The 27,280-nt window shown below is 34.7% G+C and overlaps 4 protein-coding genes across 6 annotated transcripts; 2 read left to right on the top strand and 2 right to left on the bottom strand.

Moving 5' to 3' along the window:
* Nucleotides 1-2,446: 2,446 nt before the first annotated feature.
* LOC105170519 (uncharacterized protein At5g01610) lies at nt 2,447-4,411 on the bottom strand. The gene is made up of 2 exons (XM_011091316.3): nt 3,563-4,411; nt 2,447-2,962 (listed from the first exon to the last, which is right to left on the bottom strand). Exons 1-2 carry the CDS (start codon nt 4,058-4,060, stop codon nt 2,900-2,902), a joined length of 561 nt encoding a protein of 186 aa, XP_011089618.1. The 5' UTR covers nt 4,061-4,411; the 3' UTR covers nt 2,447-2,899.
* Nucleotides 4,412-9,716: 5,305 nt separating this feature from the next.
* Nucleotides 9,717-16,259, top strand: SCPL21 (serine carboxypeptidase-like 21). Its single transcript, XM_011091315.3, has 14 exons — nt 9,717-10,005; nt 10,142-10,287; nt 11,075-11,151; nt 11,293-11,415; nt 11,542-11,644; nt 11,719-11,756; nt 11,821-11,922; nt 13,095-13,175; nt 13,261-13,497; nt 14,449-14,514; nt 14,580-14,701; nt 14,986-15,099; nt 15,234-15,279; nt 15,854-16,259. The coding sequence occupies exons 1-14, from the start codon at nt 9,848-9,850 to the stop codon at nt 15,935-15,937; spliced, it is 1,497 nt and encodes a 498-aa protein (XP_011089617.1). The 5' UTR covers nt 9,717-9,847; the 3' UTR covers nt 15,938-16,259.
* A 916-nt stretch (nt 16,260-17,175) lies between these two features.
* LOC105170517 (Polynucleotidyl transferase, ribonuclease H-like superfamily protein) lies at nt 17,176-21,936 on the top strand. Of its 3 annotated transcripts, none has more exons than XM_011091314.3 (8): nt 17,176-17,553; nt 18,243-18,343; nt 18,695-18,880; nt 18,959-19,071; nt 19,162-19,275; nt 19,357-19,471; nt 19,567-19,782; nt 20,060-21,936. In XM_011091314.3, exons 1-8 carry the CDS (start codon nt 17,237-17,239, stop codon nt 20,713-20,715), a joined length of 1,818 nt encoding a protein of 605 aa, XP_011089616.1. In that variant the 5' UTR covers nt 17,176-17,236; the 3' UTR covers nt 20,716-21,936. The 3 variants fall into 3 exon arrangements, with proteins under 3 accessions (XP_011089616.1, XP_011089615.1, XP_011089613.1); XM_011091313.3 differs by having other exon boundaries at nt 17,177-17,553; nt 18,243-18,373; nt 20,063-21,936; XM_011091311.3 differs by having other exon boundaries at nt 17,177-17,553; nt 18,243-18,373.
* Nucleotides 21,937-24,736: 2,800 nt separating this feature from the next.
* On the bottom strand, nt 24,737-25,553 carry LOC105170516 (2Fe-2S ferredoxin-like superfamily protein). Its single transcript, XM_011091310.3, has one exon. It carries the CDS (start codon nt 25,459-25,461, stop codon nt 24,964-24,966), a length of 498 nt encoding a protein of 165 aa, XP_011089612.2. The 5' UTR covers nt 25,462-25,553; the 3' UTR covers nt 24,737-24,963.
* Nucleotides 25,554-27,280: the final 1,727 nt, after the last annotated feature.

Genomic DNA, 27,280 nt, shown 5'->3' with positions numbered 1-27,280 from the left:
CCTTTTGACTCTATATATATTACATTTAATCCCTTACAAGTATAAAAATATTACTATAGGAATATTGAAAGAGGGGTAAAAATTGAAATTTATGTAATTTTTTGCTGATACCGATATTTTCCAATCAAACCCTAGTAAAATGAAGTCAAATGTAAATGAACAATTCTTAAAGGGGGTATAAGTGTAATTATTTTTTTTAGAATTTCGTATTTTTAAATGAAATTTAAGTGTAATTAGGCCTTTAAAAAAATACTGAAGAAATTTAGTTTATGGATGCGAAACATAGAAATAATAACAAATATTATGAATTAGCCTTATTTCCATAAATATTATTGTTAAAAAAAGGAAAGAATATATGTTAAAATGAGAAGGTCTGTAGACTTAGAGTAAGTAGATATCTCATTTAAAAATGTTATTTCCCAAATCAATTTTTATTAAAAGAAAACAAATTACAACAAATCAAAATTTGAGTTTAAATTTAGAAAAAGAATAGTAAAACAATTTAAAAATAATGTATTAGTCTAAAAATTCATCAGAATATTTTTTTTAATTAAAAAAGGGCATTCCATTTATTATCATCCCAATCATAAACCTAATAGAAATTGTTTTTTAATTAAATTACTCTTAGCATTTTAGAGTAAGAAATATTATGAGTCGAATTTTTAATAATTTTAATTCAATAAACTCAAATTTTTGGCGAAGAATTTCAAAATTAAGTATCTATACTATATATTATTAAAAACAGTTTCTTGGTATCCAAAATAATTTTGGACTGTCATTTTTTAAAAATTGTTTAAATTAATAAATTGACTTTAAATTCCCCAATCAAATGTTTGAACTTTAAATTAGTCAATTGTCATCTGACCAAACAATTTTTAAATTTGTTGGGCCATTCAACTAAGTCAAGCTTATAAATACCAACTCCCAACTACAAAATTGAGCCTTATCTTTTCTGCCTATTTCAAGAATTTTTTATTTTATAACAATTTCTTTTTTGTTTTTTGCAAACGATTTATGGACTGACTCATTTAGGAATTAATTACAATTTTAATCCCATTTTACAGGGAGTTTTGCATTGACGCTCCCTAATGTTAGGTATAAATATACAAATACTCTTCGTCTTTCATAAAATTATGAATAAGTTCATTGATGTTGTAGTTGTAATCCTTAATTCGATATATAATTACACTAACACTGTTCATAGAATGCACTTGTAATATTGCAGATGGTATGAAATGTTTGTGTATTTGAAGTTAACCTTAAGAGTCGAGTGGCGAAAAAAGGTAGAACTAATTAGACAACAAAAGTTGAAGTTGATGTTCATTATACTTCTACTCTTGCATGCCCTCCACCAAACTCAGGATTCAAAACAAGAAAACCTGGAAATTCTGCCTGGGATCACAGAATATTACAGGGTTCTAACAGAGAAATCGGTTTCAGACCGATTCAATCAAGATGAGACAACCTCAAAACCACCATTTCAGAGGAAAGAATCTAGAAAGACCATAGCCCAGGCAATATGATAATCCCAACAGCATCAGACATTAGTTCTGTCAATTGTAATAATTGCAAACAAAATCTTCCGGTCGTCTAAAGGCTAAACAACATTCTTTTGGTACAAGGTGAAGGACATAAATACGCATTTCATAAGCGCAATGATTTTGTAAAACATCATTCTGTGAACAACTTTCCAATGATCTCATATGTCATGCTAGTGGATAACAAACGGCGTTACAGCCTTAACCAGAGATGAACGTGAAAGAAACAGTTCACTTCATCAGATCAAGAAAATTATACAGAATGCTGTCGAGCAACTCGTTAGTGAAATCATGTCATGACTGGCCAGAAAAAGAGTACAATGGTAGAGACAGTGATTGAAACATCCTGGAAACATTGTCGATTTGTACGTCATAATGTTGTAAATAAGGGATTGAGCTTGCTGAATTGATCTACTTGAAATCAAGGGAACAGACTAGCTTAGTTCTTTCTTCCAAAGACAATAACAAGAAGAAATAATCACACACTTATGCCGTTCTTACAATCTAATGCTTTATAATATGGATCATAGCAGAGTAACAAATTCATCTAATCTGGGAGGCATTATTTGCAACTTTCGATGAACATTTGTTCTTCTTCAGTTTTTTGTCTCTCCTCTTTCTCTTTCCCCATCCTTTTCTTTTCTTTTTTCCATGTTTTGGGAGTTTGATTTTTTTCTCGCATTTAGCATAGCCACTCAGTGAAAACTGAATCTAAGTTGTTTTGCACTTTGGAGGAAAGTTCCATCTAAGATGGTCAGATAAGTGTTGCTTTTACTTGGCCGAAAATGGTTTCCATTCTTACCTTCGGTCGAGGTAATAAACTGAAGCAATCACTGTAGTCAAAGTAAAATCAAGAATTAGTGAACTGCAGATACATGGAGAATCAGTAGACATGTTAAATACAAACAGAAAAGGAAAAAGAACACTTTTATTCCTTATTTTCGTCCATAATATAAGTATGTGTAACTCATCGTCGTCTAACATTTTATACTACAAAAAGAGAATCAATTCAACAATTGTGTTTATGTCCACATTCATAATCATAATCTCGACGTAGCAAACTTACGCAACCTTATCACCTGCTCCAATACGGTGGTTTCCTGTCTTCAAGATCGGGACGACTTCTTTATCTTTCCCACCAGTCTTTCAACACCTCCCACTTGAACTCATGCTCATTCGATCATGGAGAGAATCCGGAACGACTACTTTGTGGACTCGGCACTACAGACGCAACTGCAAGCACGCACACTAGAACAACAAAATATGGTGTCTGCAGCAGACTCTCTGCAGATCTGTACATACAAGAATCAGAAATTCATAGCGTTGATTGAGCTAATGTGCATCACTGCCGCCTGAAAAAGCTACAATGCCGTCCTCAGAGCAGTATCCTGATCAAGTTCATACCGGAGCTTCCCTGATCGAACCTGATGAAAAGAGGCAGATGAATCAGCTACTCTTATTACAGTTAATATTCAGCCATATCAAAATCCAACATGGCCACACTCACAACAACATTGGAACTCAAACAATGTATAACCTCTCAAGATTCTAAAATTCATCAAACGAGAAACGGGACCGTTTTTACATGAATTCTCTTTGGGCTCTGGCAAATGACACTAATACAAAACTATACAAACAATATATTCGAAATTTCATAGATTGTCCATATGGGGTAAATCACTTTTGTGTTTGAAGGCTCCAAACTGACTACAGCAGGCCAAAAAACCGAATCTTTGAATCTTTCTTTTGCAACTTATGCAAAAAGCAGCACTACCCATAATTTCAACCCACTAAGTTTCATTTCTGACTTCAAGAATACTAATATCTGCACCCACAAACAAGCAGATTACAGTGCAAAATGCTCCTTCTCTACCTCAAATTTCCTGCTGAAAAAACGCAAAACTCCAAGAAGAAACAAAAAAAAAAAGATCAAGAACGCAATAAACTCACGGAGAAAAAATGGCCAAGAATCAGAATAAACCACCAGTAAATAGAATTTCAAGAACAGAAAAAAGATTATTGACCTTGTTAACAGTCTCCACTATTTGCCTTCCATACTGAAGATCCGGACCCGGAACAGCCAAACAATCTCTCGGGGTTTCAAACGAAGACAAAGAAAACTGCTTCGAGACAACGCCCACATTAAAGTAAATCAATCCGCTGCTGGGAATATCGACCCGGATTTCAATCACCGGAAACCACAAAAACAAATCCTGCGCCGAAATCCCCGACAGCCCGTCGATCTTCCCGTAACTAATGGTGCCCGAGACATTCCTGTCGTAGTGAAGCTCGTTCTCGAACTTGGCATTGCAAGCCTGATCTAAGTGAACCTCGAATTTCCCAGAATTATCCAAGCTGAAATTCTTGACCCCCTTGGGGAGCAATCCCATTGGCAGCCCGTGAACCTTCAAAACTTCGTATATTGACGATCCAGACGCTCCATCAGAATTCGCCCCTGATAGTAACGATGAACAGATGAAGAGAATGGCAAGAACGATCAGAAAATGGCGCAAAGAAACCATTTTTCTTTCAAATCCTTGGAGTCAACGGCATGGAAATTTATATAGTCTCTTGGGTGGGTTCAACGACGGGGATGTCGGGAGGCGGCGGCGGGAGGAGGTGGGGGCGGAGGAGGAGGAGAAAGAGAAGATTAGAGAGGAATAAGGACAGGGCGCCAGCAACAATACAGGAGAGAAGGGATTAAGAGAATGATCAATTATTGGTGGTGAAGACGAGCCCTGATTTCCTGCATCACGGCGTAATGGACTGACCAATGGGTGTCAGAAAATTGAGTGGTATCAATAATGTCTTGGACACGTGCTGTCTTTTCTGAGGGTGGAGCAGGGACGCGCGTAGCAGGAGAGTGGGGGGTGGATGATATAGAGTGTAAAAACAAGGAAGAAATTTCAACCAGTGATGAAGTTTACAGATGGAGTGTTGGCAACTGGTTGTGGACTTAAAGTGCAGAATATACCTCCCACTGTGTGAATGTGTGTGTGGGAGACAGAGAGAATAACAAGAAAGAGAGGGGGGGGGGGGGGGGTGATTTAGTATATCTTTTCTTTTGTTTTTTTTCTTACAAAAGAATTGAACAATTTTGATTTGATGATGCATTTTGAATTGGAAGGATTTGAATTTTAAGAAATATTTATAAAAAGGGTTTTAAATTATTTGATAATTTTTGTGATAGTGCCATATAATATAGTTTAAAATACGGATCAACGAATTTGAACTGCTTTTATAATATAAAACTATTCAAAAAATTTAAAAGATTTTGTTATCGTAAAATTGTTATTATTATATTTTTTTGTTTCAAATCCATCAATCAATTTTAGACTTTTTTTCAAAGTGGGAGGTACTACTTTCAATTATTTCAAATTAAATAGTACTTACGGTTGAATATTCTTACAAACAGAGTGTGAAAACATTAAACAATATTAAATGTTTGATGTTTTAATATAATCGAGTACATATAAGAACTTTATGCGACATATAATTACTTTTAAACATTATACTTATAATGCAAAAATATATATGTAGATATATTTTAATGAATACAAAAAATTAGAAACTTAACTATTACAAATAAGCATAATATAATGTACATAATTAGGGACTATTTCTTCATATTTTACAACTATCCTATGGTTCTTTTCGAAATATTTTTATAAATTGTTTGATTTTTAGCTACTCGAGTCACAACTAACGTAAAATTTTATTCAATGATTGATATTAATTTAATGTCAAAATAAAATTTATATTATACTGACGAGACGTATTCATCATTTATTAATGCATAAAATAGCTCATGTAAACAAATATGTGATCAATTTTGGAAATAAAATGAGGGTAAGGACAAAGATGGGAATATGTAGGTGCAGGCAGCATGTATCCATATTTGGAGAAATAGCATGTGAAGATGGGGCTGGGTATCATCACAATTATGATCTTGTCTTGCCATAATATTGTGATTTTTCTCAACATAATTATTCCTCTTCTCACTTATGAAGTTGTGCACAAACTTTTTTACTTTTTTTTTTTCTTTTCTAATCCAACTAAGAGAATTTAATTGTTACGAAATGTTTTTTTTCGACAAAATCTGTTAAGATATTGTTCGATTTGATCATCGTAGTTCCACCAACGTATTAGGAAGTAAAGTCCAGTCTTCACTTGATCAAGTATTATGGGTTGGCTACCATCATTCTATAATACGGCCACGTAAAATGACGAGCTCTACATTCTCATAAGATTCAAACTCATGACAATGATGGATCGAGCATCTGAAGCTATGTTGAAAACTCTAGCTAAAAGTGCAACTCAAACTTTTTGGAATGTACAGTTGCCTGTTCCACTGGCAACTTCTTATGTCCACGATTGGTGAAAATTGATTTCTATTAGGAATATTTTCAGTGAATTACAACAGAAAATCACCCATCAACTATTTATACGATGCCACCTAATTGGATCCGCAGCCACTAAACTTGAATGCATCATTGAGTTAGACTCTGCACTCCAACACCACAAGAGCAACTATTATCGATATAAACCGTTACAAGAAATGGTTTATTTTCATTGTATAAGAGCACTTTACTTAAAATGCATAAGAGATATGAATAATTGGAAAAAAATAACTCAGCTTATTGGCATTTCAGTAAATATTTCGAAGTTGATTTTGAACATTTTAATTCTTAATATATTTACAAAAATCCCAAAAATATCCTCACCTTTCAACTCAAGGTGTTCTTTACCTTTCGCACAATTACATTATTTAGGGACAAATTAGTAAATTTTAATATACGTGTTCCATTTTTGTATTAAAATATTTTCAATTTTTACTATTGCATAACTAATAATTTATTTCTACAGCAAAAATATACATTATTACAAATACTATTTATGTTTGATTTGGTCAAGCTGACCAAATGCACTAGTAGTGACTGCACTGATTTTCTTGATTTTGTCACATCACATCAATTGGATGCACATTTGACTATGTTTTCTAACTGTAAAATGGCAATATTGATGAATACTTAGGGATTGCAATTAAATTGAATTAATGCAATGATTTCAGTTGGTGAAGGTGTAGTCAATTTTTGTGTAACATGTTAGGTACAAAAATTAAAACCATCACTAGCTATAATTTTTAAAAAAGAACTTATTTATTGAATACCGAATCGAACCACAATTTATTTTTATTTTTTTTAATAATTCAATTCATTTATCAGTACAGTATTTTGATGTACCCAATTTTATCAATTTATTAAAATTTCGAGTCGATTTTATCGAATAAATACCCCTATCGAGAACCACCAAAAGTGGTCCTCCCTTGAACATTATCATAAATGTGTTTCATATGTTGATATTTTTTGTAACAACGATTGTGATGATGTTACATGATATATGCTGGTCCTATTTAGACCCTTCAACAAGGATTCTTCCTTTACGTAATCCCACCTATACAAATACAACGATACATAATTTTTTTTAAAAGAGAAAATTATTAGTTTTTATTATTTATTCTTTTGAATTTATTGAAAAATTAATTCACTGTGTTTAGATGTATGTTCGACGTGTCATTTGACATGTCGAATGGATTATTACTGAAATATGTTGAACATGTCATCGATCATGTCGGACTTCATTTAACTTTGGAGTCGCATTACGTCGGTCGGAAATTCACGTAAATATAATACACTTGTAGTGTGATTGATGTACAAATTGAAAAAATAATCTACATGAAAAGTATATAATGCTTGCATGTTGTGTGATTGGTTGGGTTCGTCCCAAATTTAATTTAAGGTGTGCGGGTTAATTAACCCAACTATGGCTTAAAGTATTCAAATTATTGCACTAATTGGAGTTGTTGAAGTGTGGTTTTCACTTAATATACTTAATTAGATTAACACATCTTTTTAGTTACAATTCCACTAAAAATGTATTATTCCTATATGAAAAGGGCATTGCTTTTCTAGTTAGTGCATCATTAACTCTTACCACTTGGGGTATGCATTATTAATTATGAAAAGATAAGGGGCCAAAAGAGCAATAAAAATAAAGTTGGTCCTTCACATCAAACATCTGAATTCAGTTAATTTTGGTAGTACTATTGACATAATTGGCCCTTCTTAAATTGATTTATTTCAAATATAAAAGGAAAGAATAAGAACAACACAACTCACTCTTAAATAGGTAATTAGGTGAAATATTCCAATATATGTAAAATGAATGAGCTTAATTAATCATCTTGGTATTTTTATACAAAATTGTAATAATTATCTATAAATAATACAATTTTTGTTTTAGTTGTTTTGTGCTTAATTTAGTTGACTATATTTATTTAATTTGAAAATAAAATTATTTTTTAGATTTTTTCTTTTTTTTTACATATTGGGTGGACGAGTGAAAATTGTGAAATATCTATGTTGGGAAGGAAACGACAAACAAATATCGAAATACTATAGTCGAGATCACCCCGTTATTATTCTCACTTGCTTAATCTTGTAGGGTAATTTTGCGACTTTTTACAGAATATTTGGAGCTGACTCAAGTTAGGCCTAAATATATTTTCAAGAAATGAACAAAATTGCATCAAATTCTGATTTTACCTTAAAAAATAACTAGAATTGGATAAAAGGATTTCGGGTAATTAGTTTGTAGTTTTTATTTATGAGCAAAATTATGTAAAATTTAGCATGCATAACCCTATAAGCAATGTAATTATTCCCTTTTTTGTTTTTTTCCCCCTTGAAGTTGTCTTTTATTACTTTCAATACTCTCTCTTTCTCAAATTGTTTTGTTTGTTGTTTACCTTTCAATCATAGATATTTCAGTGATTGAAAAATGTATGATGGACAACTTAACTTTTTCCTTATTATAAATATTACTATTTTTTTCTATATGCCAATATATTATATGAACTAAATTTTGTTTAATATATCAATAATAATAAATTTATGTATAATATATAAATAAAATATAACACTATATACTATTTGATCTATCTTTATAATATTAATCTATATTTTTAGTGTGAATAGACTAAAATATCCTGGAGTAACGGATTATTTAGCATCAGCCCGTGATCACAAAACAATAAAATATTCATCACTTATCGACCCATATTTAACTTGATCGTTGCCATTTATTAGTATTTTTCTATAGTTAACACTTTTATTAAACAAATAATCAAGAAAAACTGCATTGCTAATTTTTCTTTTAAGAAAATATAGAATTTGATTAATGTTTCTTTCTCAATAAAAATAACCAACTTTTATTTATTTATACTATATATTAAGCACAAGAATGTTAGAATAATCACTTTTGGTTGACAAACTATATTATTTGACCAAAATACCCTTAAATATGTCTAATTTTTGCGAAATTGTCTATGTAACTTTTTGTATCATAATATTATTTTCATGTGTATTCAAAACTAATAAAGATTGTTTTCAAGATAATGATCGGGTTTTTAATTTATTTTAAATATAGATTTATGTAATTTGAGAAATTATATTTTGCACCCTTGAGGTTTGCTTCTGTCTAACAAATAAGTTCCATCGTTAGTCAAAATTCACCGAATTTGCCGATATTAACAGAAAAGATTCAGGAAAAAATAATTTCAAATTGACTTATTGTAGGTTCACAAATATTTCCGGCTCATTGTAGGTCAGATAAATCTTTTTTAACCAAAATACACTTATAAGAGTATCTTCTCACATGCAACGAAAATGTATATGGTCAGAAAAATATTTATTTGATATGCAATGTGTTAGTAATAAATTAATAGAAAAAATATAAATTTGTATTCAATTTTTTCTGCTAATATCAATAAATTTGGTGAAATTTCATTAAAAAAATAATCTATTTCTTAAAAGGGAAACAAATATCACAAATACTTTATGTAATTTTGCAAACCACAGAAAATCTATATATAATTATACAAAATATTTAAAAAGAACAACATAATTATTCTAGCAATTTAAATTATACGCACACATTAAATATATTTCGATCATTAATTTATATAAATAAATAATTATATATTTAAAAAAATATAAGCACGCACATCGAGTGTCCAAGCCAGGTTGGTCATAAAAAGGTCCGTGGACCACAGTGGGGGCGTTGAAATATCCGGTTTTTCCGGCCACCACTGAGTCCTCCATACACTCTTGCCTTGTAAGCAAGCTAAACTCCAATATATTATTACTTCTATATATTGAACCCCACTCTCCAATCTGATTTGAGGCAAAGGGAATTCCGGAGAAGATTTAATTATTTAATTAAACCCTCTCCTGTTTTCCACATTCAACATGAAATTCAACAACACCCACTTGAGCTACTGCTACTTCACACTCATCTTAATCCAAATTGTAGTCAGCTTCAAGCCAGTTTCATCAGCGCCTCAAGGTGCTTTTATTACAAGCCTTCCTGGATTTAGTGGCAATTTGCCTTCCAAACACTATGCTGGGTATGAGAAGAAAGAATGTCTGATTTTTCCGCTTTTTTTTTGGATTTTTCTTTGGTTCTTGGCTGTATTATCTTGTTTTAGATAAAGGGTTCTTGTAAATTTTTCTGACTTGTTTTTTTGGGTGGTGGGCTTACAGGTATGTGACTGTAGATGAATCTCATGGGAAGAAATTGTATTACTACTTTGTTGAGTCTGAAGGGAATCCTTCTAAAGACCCTGTTGTTCTTTGGCTCAATGGTGGTCCGGGCTGCTCTAGCTTCGATGGCTTCGTTTATGAGCATGGTAATGGGAGATTCACCATTTTTTCTGTTTTAGATTTTAAGTTTGAATATGCTGTAGGAGTTGGTATTTTGAAGATGCTGTCTTTTTGGAAAAGGATTATGAGTTTGAAGCCTTTTATGGAAGAAATGTTATATGTCAAGATTCTGTGTTTTTTGTGTTTGGTAGAAGGTAAAGGTGCTTTCTTTTTGTGAATGTTGTGGAGCTTTGGGTGAAAGAATGTTTGGTTTGTGATAGAATTCAAGTACGAATTTAGAATACAAAACTTGAACGAGACAAGATTTTACGTCGGTCCGCCTATAATGGGCTAGTCCACTCCCGGACTAAAGCCTCTTTGTTTTGGTCCTCAGACTTTAAGACATTCCCTGACAGCTTTGATATGTTTGGTAATGGGGTTAATGCATGTAATTAGACATCTTATGTTATATGGGGTGAGAACTAGAACTATCAGTGTTTGCAACAGGGTCCTGAATGTACTATTGCTGATCTATTTAGTGATGGTGACAGTTTATTCATGAAGTTTCCTGTTTTCTTTTCTTGAGTAGGCAATTAATATGCAATTAATGATCTCTTTCATTAGATTGCAAGTAACAGGCCAATGATTTTAATACCAGAGTTGTTCCTTTTACCTGCCTTCAGGGTTCAACTATGAACATTTATTCTTGCTCCATAATAAACTAAACAAGACATATGGTCAATTCTTAGAGGGTGGGGGGAGAAGAAGGAGAAGATTACTTTCTTTTGGTTTCCATTTGTCGATAAAATATTTTCTTTATAATTGTTGTTTCAGGTCCCTTCAATTTTGAGGCAGGAAAACCACATGATAGCCTTCCCACCCTGCATCTCAATCCATACAGCTGGTCCAAGGTTATAATTTTCTGTTTTATTGATAAAATATCATTTCTTGTCATAGAAGGTTCATCTATGTCTACTAGATATCAATTGTATTTCGGAGGTTCTTTCTCTACTTTCTAGATTCTGAGTTTGGAGGTATTTCTGGCTTTCCAGGTCTCAAGCATTATATATTTGGACTCCCCATCCGGTGTTGGAATGTCTTACTCAGGGAATGTGTCTGACTACGAGACCGGAGACTTAAAGACAGCTGCTGACTCCCACACATTTCTCCTCAAGGTGACATAAAACAAGACCATATCTTAAATTGCCTGAAGTTTCATAGTTTTATTCTGCACATCGTAGTATAGCTTTTCTCCATCCACCTACTTTAAACCCCAATAACTTTGTCTATGATCTGGCTAGTGGTTTGAGCTCTACCCAGAATTCCTATCCAATCCATTTTATATATCTGGAGAATCGTATGCTGGAGTATATGTGCCGACTTTGGCTTATGAAGTAGCTCAAGGTAATTATTTATAACACGTGAAATGCTTCTTTAGTGCTGATATACAGACTAATTTGGTTATTGCAAATTTGCAGGAATTAGTGCTGGTATCAAGCCTATTATCAACCTTAAGGTATTACATATTGGAATTTACCTGTTAAACCTGGAATCTGCATCAAGTAATTCTTAAATTACAGGGGTACATGGTGGGAAATGGAGTCACAGATGATCATTATGACGGAAATGCTCTTGTACCATTTGCCCATGGAATGGGTCTTATATCAGATGAACTTTATGAGGTATGTGGCTCTGTTTCCGTGTTTTATGTCATGTAATTACTATATTGGTTCATATTCTGGCTAAATTATGTTGTATATTCATGCCATTATTACCTAATGAAAGGGAGAACATGTTTATGTAGTTGTACGTCCAGTTTCTTTATGATGGATTGTGCTGGTTTCTCCTGATAAGTCGTGAAAACTTTGTATATTTCTGGTCTCCTATTTACGTTTAATCTTATGAAGTAATAGGAAAGGCCAAATAGTTGCGTCAAACAATTACACCATGTTCTCTATGTATCTTATTCAATTGATTGAAAATGGGAAAATCAATGAAAAGAATATGAAAAGAAGAGCTAGCTGTATCTGTCACTCTAACCATCACCAATTCATAACATGATGAGAAGCCTGGTCCACAGCATCTGCTTTATTTGTCATGGATGGAATAAAGAATAGTTCCTTATGACACAATTGATATATTTGAAATATTATTTTGGAGAGTCTCTTCTTCTATCTTTTTGCAATCTTAAAGAATAAACTCAAGAAAATTGGAGCAAAGAAAAGCCGGCAGTAATATTGCTTGCCAAAGATTGAAGCAGATAAATAAGGTTAAAAAGTGGCAATGGTGAAAGAATAAGATGGACCGTACTTTCTTAATTAAAATTTATGGCCAAGATGAAAGGGAAAACATCGGAACCAAAAGTGTGGTCCTGTTTGAGATGACGAAGGATTTCACCGGCAACATAGAAAAACTAATCTTGATAAATAGAGCCCCTGAGATGTTCTTTGCATGCCACTTTCAGAAGGAGGCACTTCAACAAGGGATCTTACCCTATTTGTCTAAAGTCCAGCTTTGAGCAAGGGCATAGGATGCTATCATGAATATTAGCAAGCTCTATCGATACAAGAAAATTTGTGTGCTCTAGTTTTGAAAAAATCTTAAGAAAACAACAACATTTTACAGCTGATGCTTTGCCTCCTGTGCTATTTGTGTTTTATGGAAAAAGTCAATTTCCCAACTTTGCATAGCGGTATCCTACATTGAATGGAATTAGAGTTTTGCCACTGCATGTTTCTAAAAGCATGTATTTGCCTCCAAGAAACTTGAAACAAATGGAGAATGCAGGTTAAATTTTGAAGGAATATATAAGTATTAGCTACAATTTTCTTATAGTTCCTGCTTTGTTTTGCAGACAGTTAGTGCTGAATGCCAGGGTAACTTCTACAATCCTACAAGTGAGGATTGTGAAAACAAGCTTGCAAAAGTTGATGATGTAAGATAGTTTTTACAATATTGTGGAAAATGCTTTTGCTTTACCATTTCCGTTCCTCGTGTATTGAGCTTTACATTCATTTCAGTTACTCAAGGACGTAAACATATATGACATTCTTGAACCATGCTATCATGAAACATCGAGTAGAATTCAACTGAACACGAGACTGCCGCTAAGCTTCAGGAGATTAGGTGAGACTGAAAGACCTTTACCTGTTAGAAAGAGAATGTTTGGCCGTGCCTGGCCTTTTAGAGCTCCTGTAAGAGATGGATATGTTCCAACCTGGCCGCAAATTCTGAACAGCGAAGAAGTCCCATGCACTGTAAGTAACACAAACTTGACTTTCTTTAATACCTGATTCTTGTTTTATTTATGGTTTTGCTTCAAAATGCTCACCTAGTTAATTTGGTAAGTTTTTTCTAAGTCGATTTCTTTAAGTTGTAGTTAAAAGTTTTGCACAGTGATCTGCTCATTGGCGCGCGCTTCCTAGTGCCAAATAATGATCTCTATGAAATGTGAAGGAAAAAAAACTTATACCTGCTTGTCAAACTTCTCACAAAATTATGTATTTTCTGTTCTTATTTCCGAGAACCCCACCTGCCATTTGACCTGAAGGTTTTCTAAGCTCTTATATTCCTCTTTCTCATGTGGGGTTGCGAGCAAAATTACAAAAACTCGTCCTGGTTAGTTTAGTGATATACATAGTGAACAAAGTAATTCATTTGTTTTCGCCAATATATATGAACTTAAAACGGTACTATTGTATCATTGCATCATTGCTTGGACTAAGATCTCCTCTAATAAGTAATAACTCGAGATGGTGATTGCTACGTTGATATAATTGAACCGGAAGACCATGGCACTCTCCATTTGATTCTTTCCAGATTGTCCCTCTAATAAAATCATTCTCGAGTCATCTTCAGTAGGAATATATACATGAAATTCTTGTACTCATATATGTGGTTACTGATTTGTCAAACCATCAGTGAGACTGTTGCTTGGAGAGGCAACACACTGAGACTAGAACTATATTGGTCAACATACCTCTTCTTGCCGATGTAAAACTTTGTATGCTGCTAATCTGTTGCAGCAATCTGATGAGGAATTGCATCCAGTCACCTGCTTAAGCTTTGTTTATTGGTTTGAAGATCTGTGATTTAATCTCCATACAACCTGTTCTCAAGTTTGTGCAAATGCTAAGTTCTTCAGCTTTGTATTACTAGATGCCTCATTAAGATTTACATCTTACAGTCCTATTATTTAAAACATGTAGGATGATGAAGTTGCAAATGCATGGCTGAACAATGAAACAGTTCGGAAAGCAATTCATGCTGAAAGTGTAAGTTTAATAATCTCTAGACCTCGTGTTTTTGAAACCATAAACTAAAATCATGTTGGCGCCAGGCAAGTGTAGCGGGCAACTGGGAGCTGTGCACAGACAGAATTTCGTTTTATCACGACGCTGGGAGCATGATCAAATATCACAAGAACCTCACAATGCGGGGGTATCGAGCCATTATATTCAGGTAAGTGTTTATGCTATGTAACTTATCTTATCCTTATATTTACTACTTCTAAGTTGAGAGTCGAAGAGGAATTATTTTATCTCTTGATATATGCTCTGATCGACAAACGTGAGAAATTAGGTGATAAGCTATAGCAATAGTAACCATTACAGCTAGTGATCGTTCTTATTCGTCGCCCTGTTATAAACTTATAAAACCATCATGGGCTGAGATGCCTTGACTCTGAGCTTCTGCAATGGTAAAACTACTTCAAGAACTATACATGCTTACTTTGTTTCTGCCAGTGGGGATCATGATATGTGTGTTCCTTTTACGGGAAGTCAAGCCTGGACGAGATCCGTCGGATATAAAACCGTAGACGAGTGGAGGCCTTGGTATGTGAAAGGCCAAGTTGCTGGGTACGTCACAAACTACTATGTCGTTATTTTGAGTTTGTATGGTTGTATTTGTAAATATTTCCAATGACTTTGTCGGTACTTCACGTAAAAATTAATCAGAGCAACCTATTCACTTGTTGTTTTGTTGCGAACAGGTACGTTCAGGGTTATGAAAACAATCTCAGCTTTCTCACTGTGAAGGTATGTTCACTTAGGACCTTCTACTTACAAGATGTTAGAATAAGTATATAACTCTTTAAAATAGAACAAACGGATGATTGCATGACACCCCTAAGGTTTTAGAATATTACAAAAGAAAACCCTTATATTTTGGACAATTACGGTAACATCTCGTGCAGCCATGGTTTACATTACTAATTCTCAATCAACAATGTAAAACTTGGCTGCAGTAGATACTTACAAGCTATTAGAATAAGTTTAACTTGTGTCAATATAGAACAAGTAACAATTACATAGAAACCCCTAAGGTCTTGACATATGACAAAAAGAACCCCTCAAATTCGGGCAATCATAGAGATGCCCATGTAGTCATCTTTCACATTTACAGATTCTCCCTTTCCAACCCATCTTCAATGATAATGTAAAACATAACTGCAATAGGTTAAGTGTAATTTTTCAAACCAGAGTAAGTATTCTGTAATATTTAAGTATTCTGTAATATTCCTCAACGTTAGGAGGTGTCAGCATAATTATTACATGCCGCAGTCGTTTCCCAGAGAACAAACGAGCCCATTGTACTGATCTAACTATGCAGGGATCCGGACACACCGTGCCAGAGTACAAACCAGTCGAGGCATTGGCATTCTACTCTCGTTGGCTGGCGGGGCAAAAGATTTGAAACAAATTATTTATGTTGATAGGGAAGGGAGCAAAGATGATAATAGTAAATAACTTATTCTTCTTGTAAGTTTCTCATCTTGTTCGCTGAGAATTGAGGAACATGAGAGGCAGCATTTGCCACGAGAAGATCATCTTCTACTGCTTACAGAACGCAAGAAAGAATGCTCTGTATTTCGAGTTCTTAATAGTAATAAGAATAAAAATATCCCCTTTCCTTGATTCAGTACAAGTAGGGCGGCTGTAAATGACTCAAATTGAGTCGAATGCATTATTGTTCAAGTTTGTTTAAATTAATATCAAGCTTGAAAATTTGTGTTGAATTTGGTTTGATTGTTGATCAAGTCGAATTCAAACGAGCTTTAATTGGATGAAACATGAATTGAGCTCGAATATTTCGATATTTTAAGTATATTTATTAGTTTTGCACTAATTGAATCGAGTTTGAAAGCTTATTGAACAAAATTTTGGTTCAAGTTTGGTTTGTTAAATTTAATAAATCAAATTCAACGAGTTTTAATAGATCGATTTCAATTGAGTATTAAGTAGTTTGTTTTAGTTTTCGGCCCTAAATACAAGTTCTTCTTGTTGTTTTGTTTTTTTTGGCTATTGAATTTTGTTAGAAATCTCTCTTCTTATTGGAATAAAATATCTTTCTGTTCATGTGGGATTGTCTAAAGGATAATTACACCATTCTTTCCTGCATTTCGGTGCAATTATATATGGATTCTTATAGTTTGAAAATTATATTTTGTATAACTTATATCCCTTTCCGTTCAATAAATAGATTTTTTGATTAATCGAAATTTAAGAAATTTATTGATATTAGTAAAAAAAAATAAATTAAAATTTACATTCATATTCTTATTGACTTGCTATTAACTTATTACAATTTAAATTAGTCGTCTAAATTAAAGATTGAAAAGATTACTTTCATAAAAAATGGGTTAATTATTTTTTTTGTTTAAAAAAATCAAAGATAATTTGGCTCAATTTTTTTTAATTATATTAATTTAATAACTAATAAATTGATGCTCCTTAAAATTATATATAATTATACAAACACTCTTTATACAAAATTACAAATAGATTTATAATTATAATTTGTGACAAATTTTACACTAACATACCCTCAAGTTGTATTGTAATTTTATTTACATAATTAGATGTAATTTTAAAGGATAATTTACCCTAATTTAAAAACTTACTATGCCTTTTATTTTATTTATCTTTCCTATTCCTATTATGTGGACTTTCTGTTTATCAAATTAATTGAAATTTTATTTCCACTTTCCTGAAAATGCCATTCAGACGCTCTCTCTGTACGCAGGCCGCCGCCCGCCACCGTCGGCGCATCCAATGGCCGGTGAAGCAAGTGACAAAATCCAACTTCTCGGAGGCTTTAGCAGAAATCAAGGCCTGCATATTGAATTCCGACTATGTAGCGGTTTCGTTTAAACAAACCGGCGGCCACTCTGCGCCGTGGCACAAGATTCTCCCCATTGATACGGCGGAGACGGCTTATTTCAAGGCCAAGCACGCTGCCGAGCGGTTTCAGATCCTCCAGTTCGCTGTCTGCCCGTTTTCAGTTAAAGCATCTAAGCTAATTGCCCATCCGTAAGCCTCTTCCGTTCATTTTACCGAGAGTAATTTATTAGGTTTGCTTTAGCCTGCTTAGAGATGGAGAGATCTTGATGGGATGAGAATCAGTTTGGTTGCTTGTTTACCGTAGTAGAAATTATATGGGTTTGCTGTAACATCTGGAAAAGGTGAAGCTGATGTACTAATTGTTGATTTTTCCTAAAGATGATTTTTTGGTTTGGAAAATGATAGATTTTATATGGATGGGTTTTCTATAGCAAATGTGATGAAATTAAGCTTGAGAGAAGGCGTTGTAGTTGTCAAAAGCGTAGGTGAGGTTTTGTGGTATCATAATCAATTCCCTGGCCATGACGGTATGGTATAATCATTATCATTTCCACATTAGTTTGTTCTTATGTTGAAAATCTTCTTTATGGCAGTTTGTTTCCTTTTTTTCTTTGTTTGATAATTATCTGATAGAAGTTCTTGCCAATCCTTGCTTCGAACTTAAAACCGAACGAAACAATGGAGTTTTGTTGATAAAGTTACTTTTCAATGGAATGGACAAAAAGAAAACAAGCATAAGAGGAAGAAAACAAGAGGACAGTGATGAAAAAATGAATCTCTTGAAATATAAGACCCAAGTGATAAGAAACATTGTTACTCAGCTAATGGCATCTGATTAAGAATTTTTACAGATTTCATTTTTCTCACTTCTGGTGCAGGTATAACTTCCATTTGTTTCCCAGGGATGAGTTGAAAGTTGGGATGCCATCTTATAGTTTTTCATGCCAATCATCATATTTGACCGCTATGGCACAAGAAGGTTTTGATTTTAACGCTTGCATATACAATGGTATGTGACATCAGTTATACCAAATCCTGGTAATTGTTGAGAATGTATACTTTTCAATGTTCTCAAACATTTGTTTGTTGAAAGGTAAATATCAAGAGGAAAAAGGAGTATAACAATCAAATCAAAAGGTTTCAGCTTTTCTTTTGTCCTGCTTAGGCTCCTTGCTCCTACTTGCTGTTGGTTTGTTCTACAACATTCATGTGATTTCTGTTAATTTGACGCATCATAAATTGTGCTTGAAAAACTAGATTTCTATTTAGTCTGGGCCTGTCATTCCTGCTGTATTTGTGCTGGATGTAATTGTGTCTCTTCTTTGGACAGGTATATCATACTTGTCCAAAGCACAAGAATCAGCTACAAACGTTCAAATTGGACATTTGTCACCTAGCAGCTGCACAGTACATTCTTCATCAGTTCATTCAGTTGCTGATTCTCTATTTACAGAAAGGATCAGATCTCGAGTTAAGAATTGGATACGTGCTTGTAAAGATTCTAATAAAACTGAGGGTGGGTAACATGTTAACTCATCTTATGATCTGCTATCCTTTTCTTTGCAGTTCTGATGTATTCATTTGCCAAATACAGATGCTTTGATAAGTTCTTTGAGAAAACTTATATCAGGAAGCGAAGTTTATGGTTCCAGGCCATCCTTGAATATAGATGTGTGCAGCGAATGTCAAATCAAGCTTGCATTAGAGGTGAGTTTACTGCTGTTGAGGGACTATATTGAAGATATGATATGTTTAAGTGTATTTTTCTGCCTTTTAATTGTTTTGAATGAGCTGCAGACATTGAAAGAGTTTGTTGATGTTGTACCATTACAACTTCCAAAAAGAGGAGCAGGGGTGCAGGCTGTTCGAGCTGTTTTGACGAGTTCACAAGAAGACAAGAACCTTCTTGAGGTATAAAATCAACAACTATGCTGGGTTGTTATATTATATGTGTTGATTCAACTAGACTAACCTCCATATATCATAATACAGAAGGAACTTCAACATATGGAACAGGAGCAAAGAGAACGTGTTCTTGGCTTCCGAGAGGTGATAGACTTGATTTCGACGTCTCAAAGACCCGTTGTTGTGCACAACTCACTTAATGGTCAATCTCTACGCAAAGCACTTTTTTAATCCTCTCAAAACTGTAACTGCTGAAATTTTAATATTAATACACTTTGTTGTGTTGGTTTTGTTCAGATTTTGCTTTTATACATTCAAAGTTCCTAGCTCCGCTTCCGTTAACTATGGATGAATTCAGAAGTTCTTTGCATTTGATCTTTCCTCACATACTTGATGTCAACCATCTTATGAAGGAAATTGGCCCGTTTGAGAAAATGAATAACATGCCAGCAGCCATTTCCTATTTGGAAAGGAGGTTTTCTGGATCAATAGACATGGACATTTCTAGTCAAGGTAAGACTCAAGTTTATCAGATCTTATAATTTTCTAGAGAACTGAGATATCTAGCCTGGCAATCCCCTTTTCCTTTTCTTTTGTTGCTGAATTTTGGAACATTATAAGAAATTTGTTGCATATCTTGTGTGCTTTATAACAAACATCTGCTCATATGACAATGGTGAGTCTTTCTGGTGAGCCACTTGTCCTTGTTCTCATGGACTTTGATGCGTCAGCTAACTCAAAGTGCTTGTGCTTTCAAGCTTTAACTGATTGGAAATTATTTCATTTTCAGCAGACACTGATAAAGTCAATATTCATGGGCATAATGTTCTGAGAGTATGCCATTTGTTTGTTAAATTATGCTCCATACTGAAAATTTCTCCAGAGGTTCCTGAAGATGGTCAAAGCCATTTGTCTCCTTCCCTTCCACGACATTCCAATATATTTAATCCCTGCTCAAGTAATTCCACAAATCCTATTGAAGATGATGTGAGAATTTGGACTGGCAACAGCAGAACAATTAGCATTAACAATTTGGTGTTCTTATGGGGGTTCGAAAGTGGAATATCCGCCCGAAGTCTGAAAGACCTTCTGTGTGATACACATGATGTCTTCTCTGAGGAATTTGATGTTCGGATGCTGGATAGGACATGTGCAGTAGTTGTTTTCTGGACTCCTGGTTTCGCAGAATGTTTTCTCAGAATAATTGATTCTGGAGAAATTATATCTACTAAGCTGACAGGTTTGATCTCTGGAGGCCTAAAAGCTGCAGGCTATGAGACATACAAAAGAGTATGCGAGTCAGGTTTACGGAAATCAGATTTAGCAGACTGCTTAGACCAAGCCATGGATGAAACTGAAATCCTTTCAGGAACCGTCAAGTCACAGCAGGAGCAACCAGTGATATACTGGAATAATGATGAAATGATCAATCTCAATGACCTTTGATAGTCGCAGTTTCGCATTGCATGTCCCAGGAAAGGGAGAGCCATAGTTTACCCAATCGATCAATCCTATATTTTGGTTGAGGCAATGCTTGGAAGAGGTATCCACCCAAACTCTGCAACAGCAAGACACATTATGATCTCCAGTTTCGAAAGATCAATTTTGAGGGGAGCTACTTGGCTGATCCAGGGAGCTGTTGGGCCGTCAACATCTCCAAACATTCATCAGGTGGGACCCATAGCAATCACCACCTGATGTATGGTGAGGTTGTCCTTGGACAAGTACTACTCAATTTCTAGCATCCATGTTTCCCATATTCTCATGTGACTGGTGAAGGAATATCTGATCCTTGAATGATTGAGGCCGTGCACGACGCCGCACAGTAAGCCTAAGCCGAAAGGCAAGAAGGCATGTCGGGCACGCCGTACGGGAGAACGGCCAGGTGTCGGCATATCGATTGGGCCTCGGACTTATGATGATGTCCTACTCGGGCGAGACATGGAAGGCGGCCATCGAGGGCGAGCGCCTAGGATGTACCGAGTGTGTTGGATAAGAGACGGGCGTTGCGTGCGCAAGCGTAGTGCCGTAATGCCGAAGCGGAGCGAGGATGCTCCTTAGCTTCAGGATTCGGGCAACTGGATGCCATTGAGGGAAGACATTTCGTATTAAGTCCTGGAGAAGCTGTATAATCACAATACATCATCCTAGGGGCTCTTTCCTCTCTTTGGGTTTTTAGCATTTCTATACCTGCACTTGAGACTGAGGGCTACACTGCCAGTTTTCTGTCAAACTCGAACCAAATCTAACCCATTGATAGTTCTAAAGTGTACCAGCATCAGAATGTTCATTGGATATGAGAGTTGTTTGTAGAGAAACTCGGCGTGCTTGATTTGTAATTGGGAGTATGTATCTGCAAACGACATCGGAAAATGGCCCTTGAACAGAGGCATCACAATTTGTCACATTCCAGTTCGAGCATGTTGGGAGGGAAGCATGCAACTGCTACTGGACTTTGAAGTTGTTATAGCTTTTGATGATTTCCTTTGAATAATTGAGGGGTTGAAGTACATCTAAGCCTTCACCCTGATAACTCCCTCTTAATGAATATCAACAACAGTATATGAAGTTATTCAGTTTGCACTGTGAAACTTTGGAGAGAGGGAGGGAAGGAGGTCCTTTTAGTATGTAAAGTGGTAAAAGTGCTCAAAACAATTTCTACTCCAAGCATCCTTCTAGTACTGATTTAGAGATGACTGAGACTTGAAAAATGGTTTATATTGGTTAGCAAGTTTGAAAATGCTCCAACAATCGACTATTCTCTGTACTAAATTATGAAGTGCTCCTGCTCCAAGTAGTTAGTTTCCAACCAATCTGTTAACACATTCCTGCATAATTTAGTTACCTCAAAAATCAAATAACGACTAGTTATACCAAAAGAACCAATCCCACTTTGAAGTTCTAAGATCCAGTGAATCATTTAACTGCACAACTACCATACAGAAAAGAACTAGCTGTTGAAAATCAGAGCAAGTCCGGCGCAGAGACAAAAATTGAACCTCAATGATGAGCCAGATTATTTATCACCGTAACAGTAAGATAGATGATGAGCTGTGCTGATTGAATGGCTTGACAACTTAGACATGCTCAACGGACAAGATACTATGAAATTGTATACAACACTCTTGACAAGTACCAGATACATCTGTAGTCAATTGAGGTAAATATTGAGAAACGTGATCCAGCAGAAATCTCTAAGTATAGTAGTTATTACCTGCAAAATAAAAGACATTATTGCGAATTCAAACTGCCACACTCTGTAAATAAACCATTTGGTGTCGGGTGAAAGTAGCTGCAATGGCAATAAGGAATTCTATAATAGCCTAGACAAGAGTCTGAATAAGAGAGAGTTATATATAGTGAGATGCCACTATAACAGCATTACAATCCTCCATAACATGCATGAAGGTATCTAGATCAGCAGACTGGAATCCATGAGAGCAGAAATGCAGAAGCCAATTGCATGTTTTGCTCATATACTCGGATGGGGGAATTCAAAGCTGTTAGTGATTCAGCTTCTTACTTTTGATCAAAACTACATCTCCATCAACTTTCCCGTCATGTATCTCTAACAATGGGAGCATAGAGGACATTCCATGAAAGGATGACAATGGTAGCGGCAAAATGGAATGCTGGAATAGAAAACTAAAGGATCAAAAAATAGGGCAACCTATGGATTCAGCACCAATTACACCCAGAAATAAGCATCTTGTTGATGGTAGAGAAAACAGGTCAGCTTCGAATAGACAATGCAAGCCTCCAAACCAATCAAAAAGGAAGAGGAAACAAAGGCTCAACTGAAATAATTTCTCCTATCCTTGATCTGCATGCAAAGACAGATGAGAATATATTCACAAAGCCATAAGCTACTGCAGACCTAAATCCAACAGAAGATTTAAAAGATACGGTCCTGGTGACAATGGTAGGACCAGTCCTGATGATCAAAGACAACCAACAAGCAAGGGAACCGAAGGAATCCTGGCACAGGGATGATATAACACATACCAATTGAAGAGTGCAAGGCCTCAGGCTGCCATAACCTCATTGTTTCTACTCTTCTTCTTAGAACTATACAGAAATATAATTTTCACCAAATAAGGCATAAAAAAGACCTTGTCAGGAACATAGGCAATAAGTTTTGTTCATACCATCCTCAGGACTTGTCACCAACTCAAACATCTGATCTCAACTGGATAATCACCAATATGATAACAGCAGCAGTTCATTATGCAAAAGAACAGCAACATGGTCCTCAAGCTATCATAAGCTTGTTTATCTCGTTTTTTCTAATTTGTAAGACAGTTTTTTAAGCATTCAAACTGTCACTACCCAACTATATAACTCCCATTCGAACAGCAATTTTTATCTAAAATGCATAAAGGTCCAAATCCATTCCCAGACTTCTTATGCAACGTCCACCTAAAACTTTCAAGACATTTCTGAGCACAGAGATGACTAATTAACAGGGGATAGATTGTCAGAGAAGGTCCATTGCAGAATGGAGCATTCAAGATAATGGTAGCAGAAGGACATTAAGCAGGACAAACATGCGGCAGTGGATTCGGTAATGAAGAAACATGGGATGATATCTTTATGCCTGAAGCCTTTGAGGTTTAATTTGTTTACCACAAGTTCCAGATGGGAAATGGTGGATGCAGTCAAACATGATGATGGCCATTTTTTAGTATTTACTAATGCTACTTCAGGAGTTGGCATCCTACGCTTCAACGGAAAAGTGGGTCATTAGACTATTCAGATACATAAAAGAAAAGAAAGAGTGTAAAAGCAAATTCTGGTAAAAGACTATTAGTCTTGGCAGGTGGAGTAAAGATACCCTACTGAATCTTTAAGGACCAAAAACAGAACACCAACTTCATAGTGGCAACTATAGATAATTTAATTTAATTAATTGTTCAGAAACATAACCAGCATTGCCAAGAGGCACAAAACTGAAAGCACATGTGGTTTTGGGTCCCAGGCCCAGAAATTATGTGATTCAGTAAGCAGCTCAGCTAAAAGATATTAAACAGGAAAACTTCTATTCTCTAGAACGATCTATAATATTACCTCTTTTCCGCTCAATGCTGAACATGTTCCAAATAAGTGAAACCAAACTACAATAGGTACACAAAGCACCTAATTTTGAAACATCATAGGTCCTCTGATGTCTGATCCCAGTGGTCTAGAAGAGTGACGAGGGTGCGTGCTACTAAAAGTTGGCACACTGTAAAATGAGATACAGTACATAGCAGAAAATGCAGCATATTAGCTTTCTCAACTGCACAAATGAAACCTGATGTCTTGCCAACACACCGAGATTCGGTGATTCAACTAGGTAGCATATTAAACTATCATGTGTATAGCAATTTAATTTAAGAAGAAGTTCGAACTTCACCAAAATCACAAATTTCTATTCATTGCCTGTTGTTTCAGTTCTATTCTTGCAGTTTCGCAATCAATCAAAGAATTAAGGGCAACAGGATAATTTCATATTTTCAAATCTAAAGTGTTGAAATAGTCCATTTATCAAACTTCATTCAACAGTACACATATTTAGAAAGAACAATGAATCCGCCTTCAAAATATCCATCATCATCATGGTGAATCATCCATAATATCCATCCACATTATTCGAATAACAAAAAGGCCTTACAACTGGCCACATCACCAATCACCGCTTCAGGAATCAAAACCTTACGGAATATCCCATGGCTTTGGCTCGGGAACGGCAACCACCATTCCCTGCAAATCCGGCGTCAGAACCACCTGGCACCCGAGCCTCGAATGCTTGTTGAGAACACGATTCCTCGAATTCCTCTTCAACACGTACTGCTCATCATATGTCGCCGGCGGAAGCTTCTCGAGCCACTCCTGCGCTATGTGAACCTCACACTCAGCCGAGCAGGCGTCGATCTCCTCGAGCCGGTGCGACGCCGGGTCGATTAACCCCTTATTCGTCAGCGCCTTCAACAGGGTCTGACCCGAGAGCCCCACGACTTCCTGTTTCTGCCCATCCGGATCGATTGCGAAGAGTTTGACGATTCGATCAGCAACTTTTGCGGAACGAGAAGAGGCGGTGACAGCAGAGGAGGAGGAGGCGGAAGAGCGGGCGATTACAGCTCTCGATGAAAGGGAGAGTGAAGGGGTCTTGGAAATTCGGGAGGCGAGTTTCTGGAGTGTGGAGATCGCCATTGTTGTCTTGTGAGGGTTTGAAGTGGAGAATTGGGGAAAATCTTGATTATATTGTAGACTGCTATTTCACTCCTTTGGCTCTTCTTCCCTTTTTCCTTTTCTTTTGTTTTTTTAGTTTTATTTTTTCTTCTTTTTATGTCTTTCTTTCTTTCTTTTCCTTTTTTTTTTTTTGTGTGTTGTGTGTTTTGGCCTTTTTATTATTGCTAGTGTTTTTTATTTCTTTGTTTATTTCCTGAAAATTATTATTTGGTTAGAGGGATAATTTGCAAAAACTCCTATATCTCTCCGTCTAAGCATTAAATTTTTTTTTTAGAATGAGAGAATTGCTAATTAGATAGAATTTAAAAAAAAATAATTTCTACACCTTTCCCATCTTCTATCTTGTCGCCCCCATCCCCTTAAAGAAGGGGGCGACGCCACCCTCAGCTGAGGAGGTTATGGCACAATTAGACGACTGACGTCACTTAGAATGCCCCCTCATCCTCTCAGCGGTCATGGGGATGGATTGGGGGGGGGGGGGGAGCAATAGAAAGATCGGGGACCAATTTTCTCAATTAAATTTTATATGATTTAAAGTAATCATTTATTTTTATAATTTTATGTATTATGCATTTTTTGTTTGTATTGGTAATATGGATCTTTTTCCCACTAATATATTAGATTATATACTTTATTTTGATTTATAATATATTTTAAAGCGTGTAAGATATTTATTATATTCATATAGAGATGTCATGCGTCAACAGCTAGTATAAAAATAATGAAGGTTTTATTTGATTTATGTGATAGAGAAAAAAAAATGGACGGGGGAGGGGAGCAATTTAATAATAGTTTTTCTTTAAATTGTTTAGTATGATTGAAAGTGGAGTGAATATCAAATAATTCCACTTGTTTGATAAGATGAAAACAAATTGAGAAGAAAAGTCTATTTTTTTTTTATTTTATTGAATAACTATTATCTTTATTTTGTATTAGAAAATAAATAAATTAATATTATACTAATATAATTATAATATATAAAAAATTAAAAATCTTATTAATAAAAATATTTATTAAACAAACTTTAAAAAAATATTAATAAAAATTTTATTAAACAAAAATAAATTTTTTTATTAATAAAAATATTCATCGTTGACTTCGATACAATAGGCTTTCAACGATTTTGTTATCTTTTTTCTAACGATTATGTATAGTATTGCTAGCGTGAATGAAAAAAGAATTGAAGAAAAATTATATATATATATATATGTATATATGAGCAATAGAGTAAATAAAAATAAAATATACTTTTTTGTCTTTTTAGCTTATACTTTTACTTTTTCGCCCAATTAAACTCCTAAGGAGTTTTGTATACATCGAATTTTACTTCCCCTTTATCTTTTCCGTTTAAACCAACTAACAAACTATCTCTTATACTTTTTTTTTTTACTTTCAATTTTCACCCAAATCAAACATACTGTAAAAGTTTGTTTTTATGCAATTTGACGATCTTCTTCTTCTTTTTATTTTTTTATTTATTCATATAAGCACTTATGTGGTAGAAAAGAGGAAAAAAATACCCAACTAGTAAAAAAAAATCCCAAATACAAAAGTGTCCCCTATTTTTTTTTTCCATGTCATTGCTTATGTGGTAGGAAATTTTTTATGTAAATGCTTATACGGTAGAAAAAATAAAAAAATATCTAGCCAACGAAATACTTAATTTTGTCCACTTCAGTAATTTTTGACCACTTCTAAAATTTCGATAATCAAATTTTACAATTGCCAAAAATATAATTATGAGGTATTATTTGTCAGCTCTATATTCAACGTTCTTAAT

The sequence above is a fragment of the Sesamum indicum genome, linkage group LG9, assembly GCF_026168435.1.
Source record: "Sesamum indicum cultivar Baizhima isolate 11 linkage group LG9, ASM2616843v1, whole genome shotgun sequence".
Classification (NCBI taxonomy): Eukaryota; Viridiplantae; Streptophyta; class Magnoliopsida; order Lamiales; family Pedaliaceae; genus Sesamum; species Sesamum indicum.
This window is presented reverse-complemented; position numbering and strand designations above follow the sequence as displayed.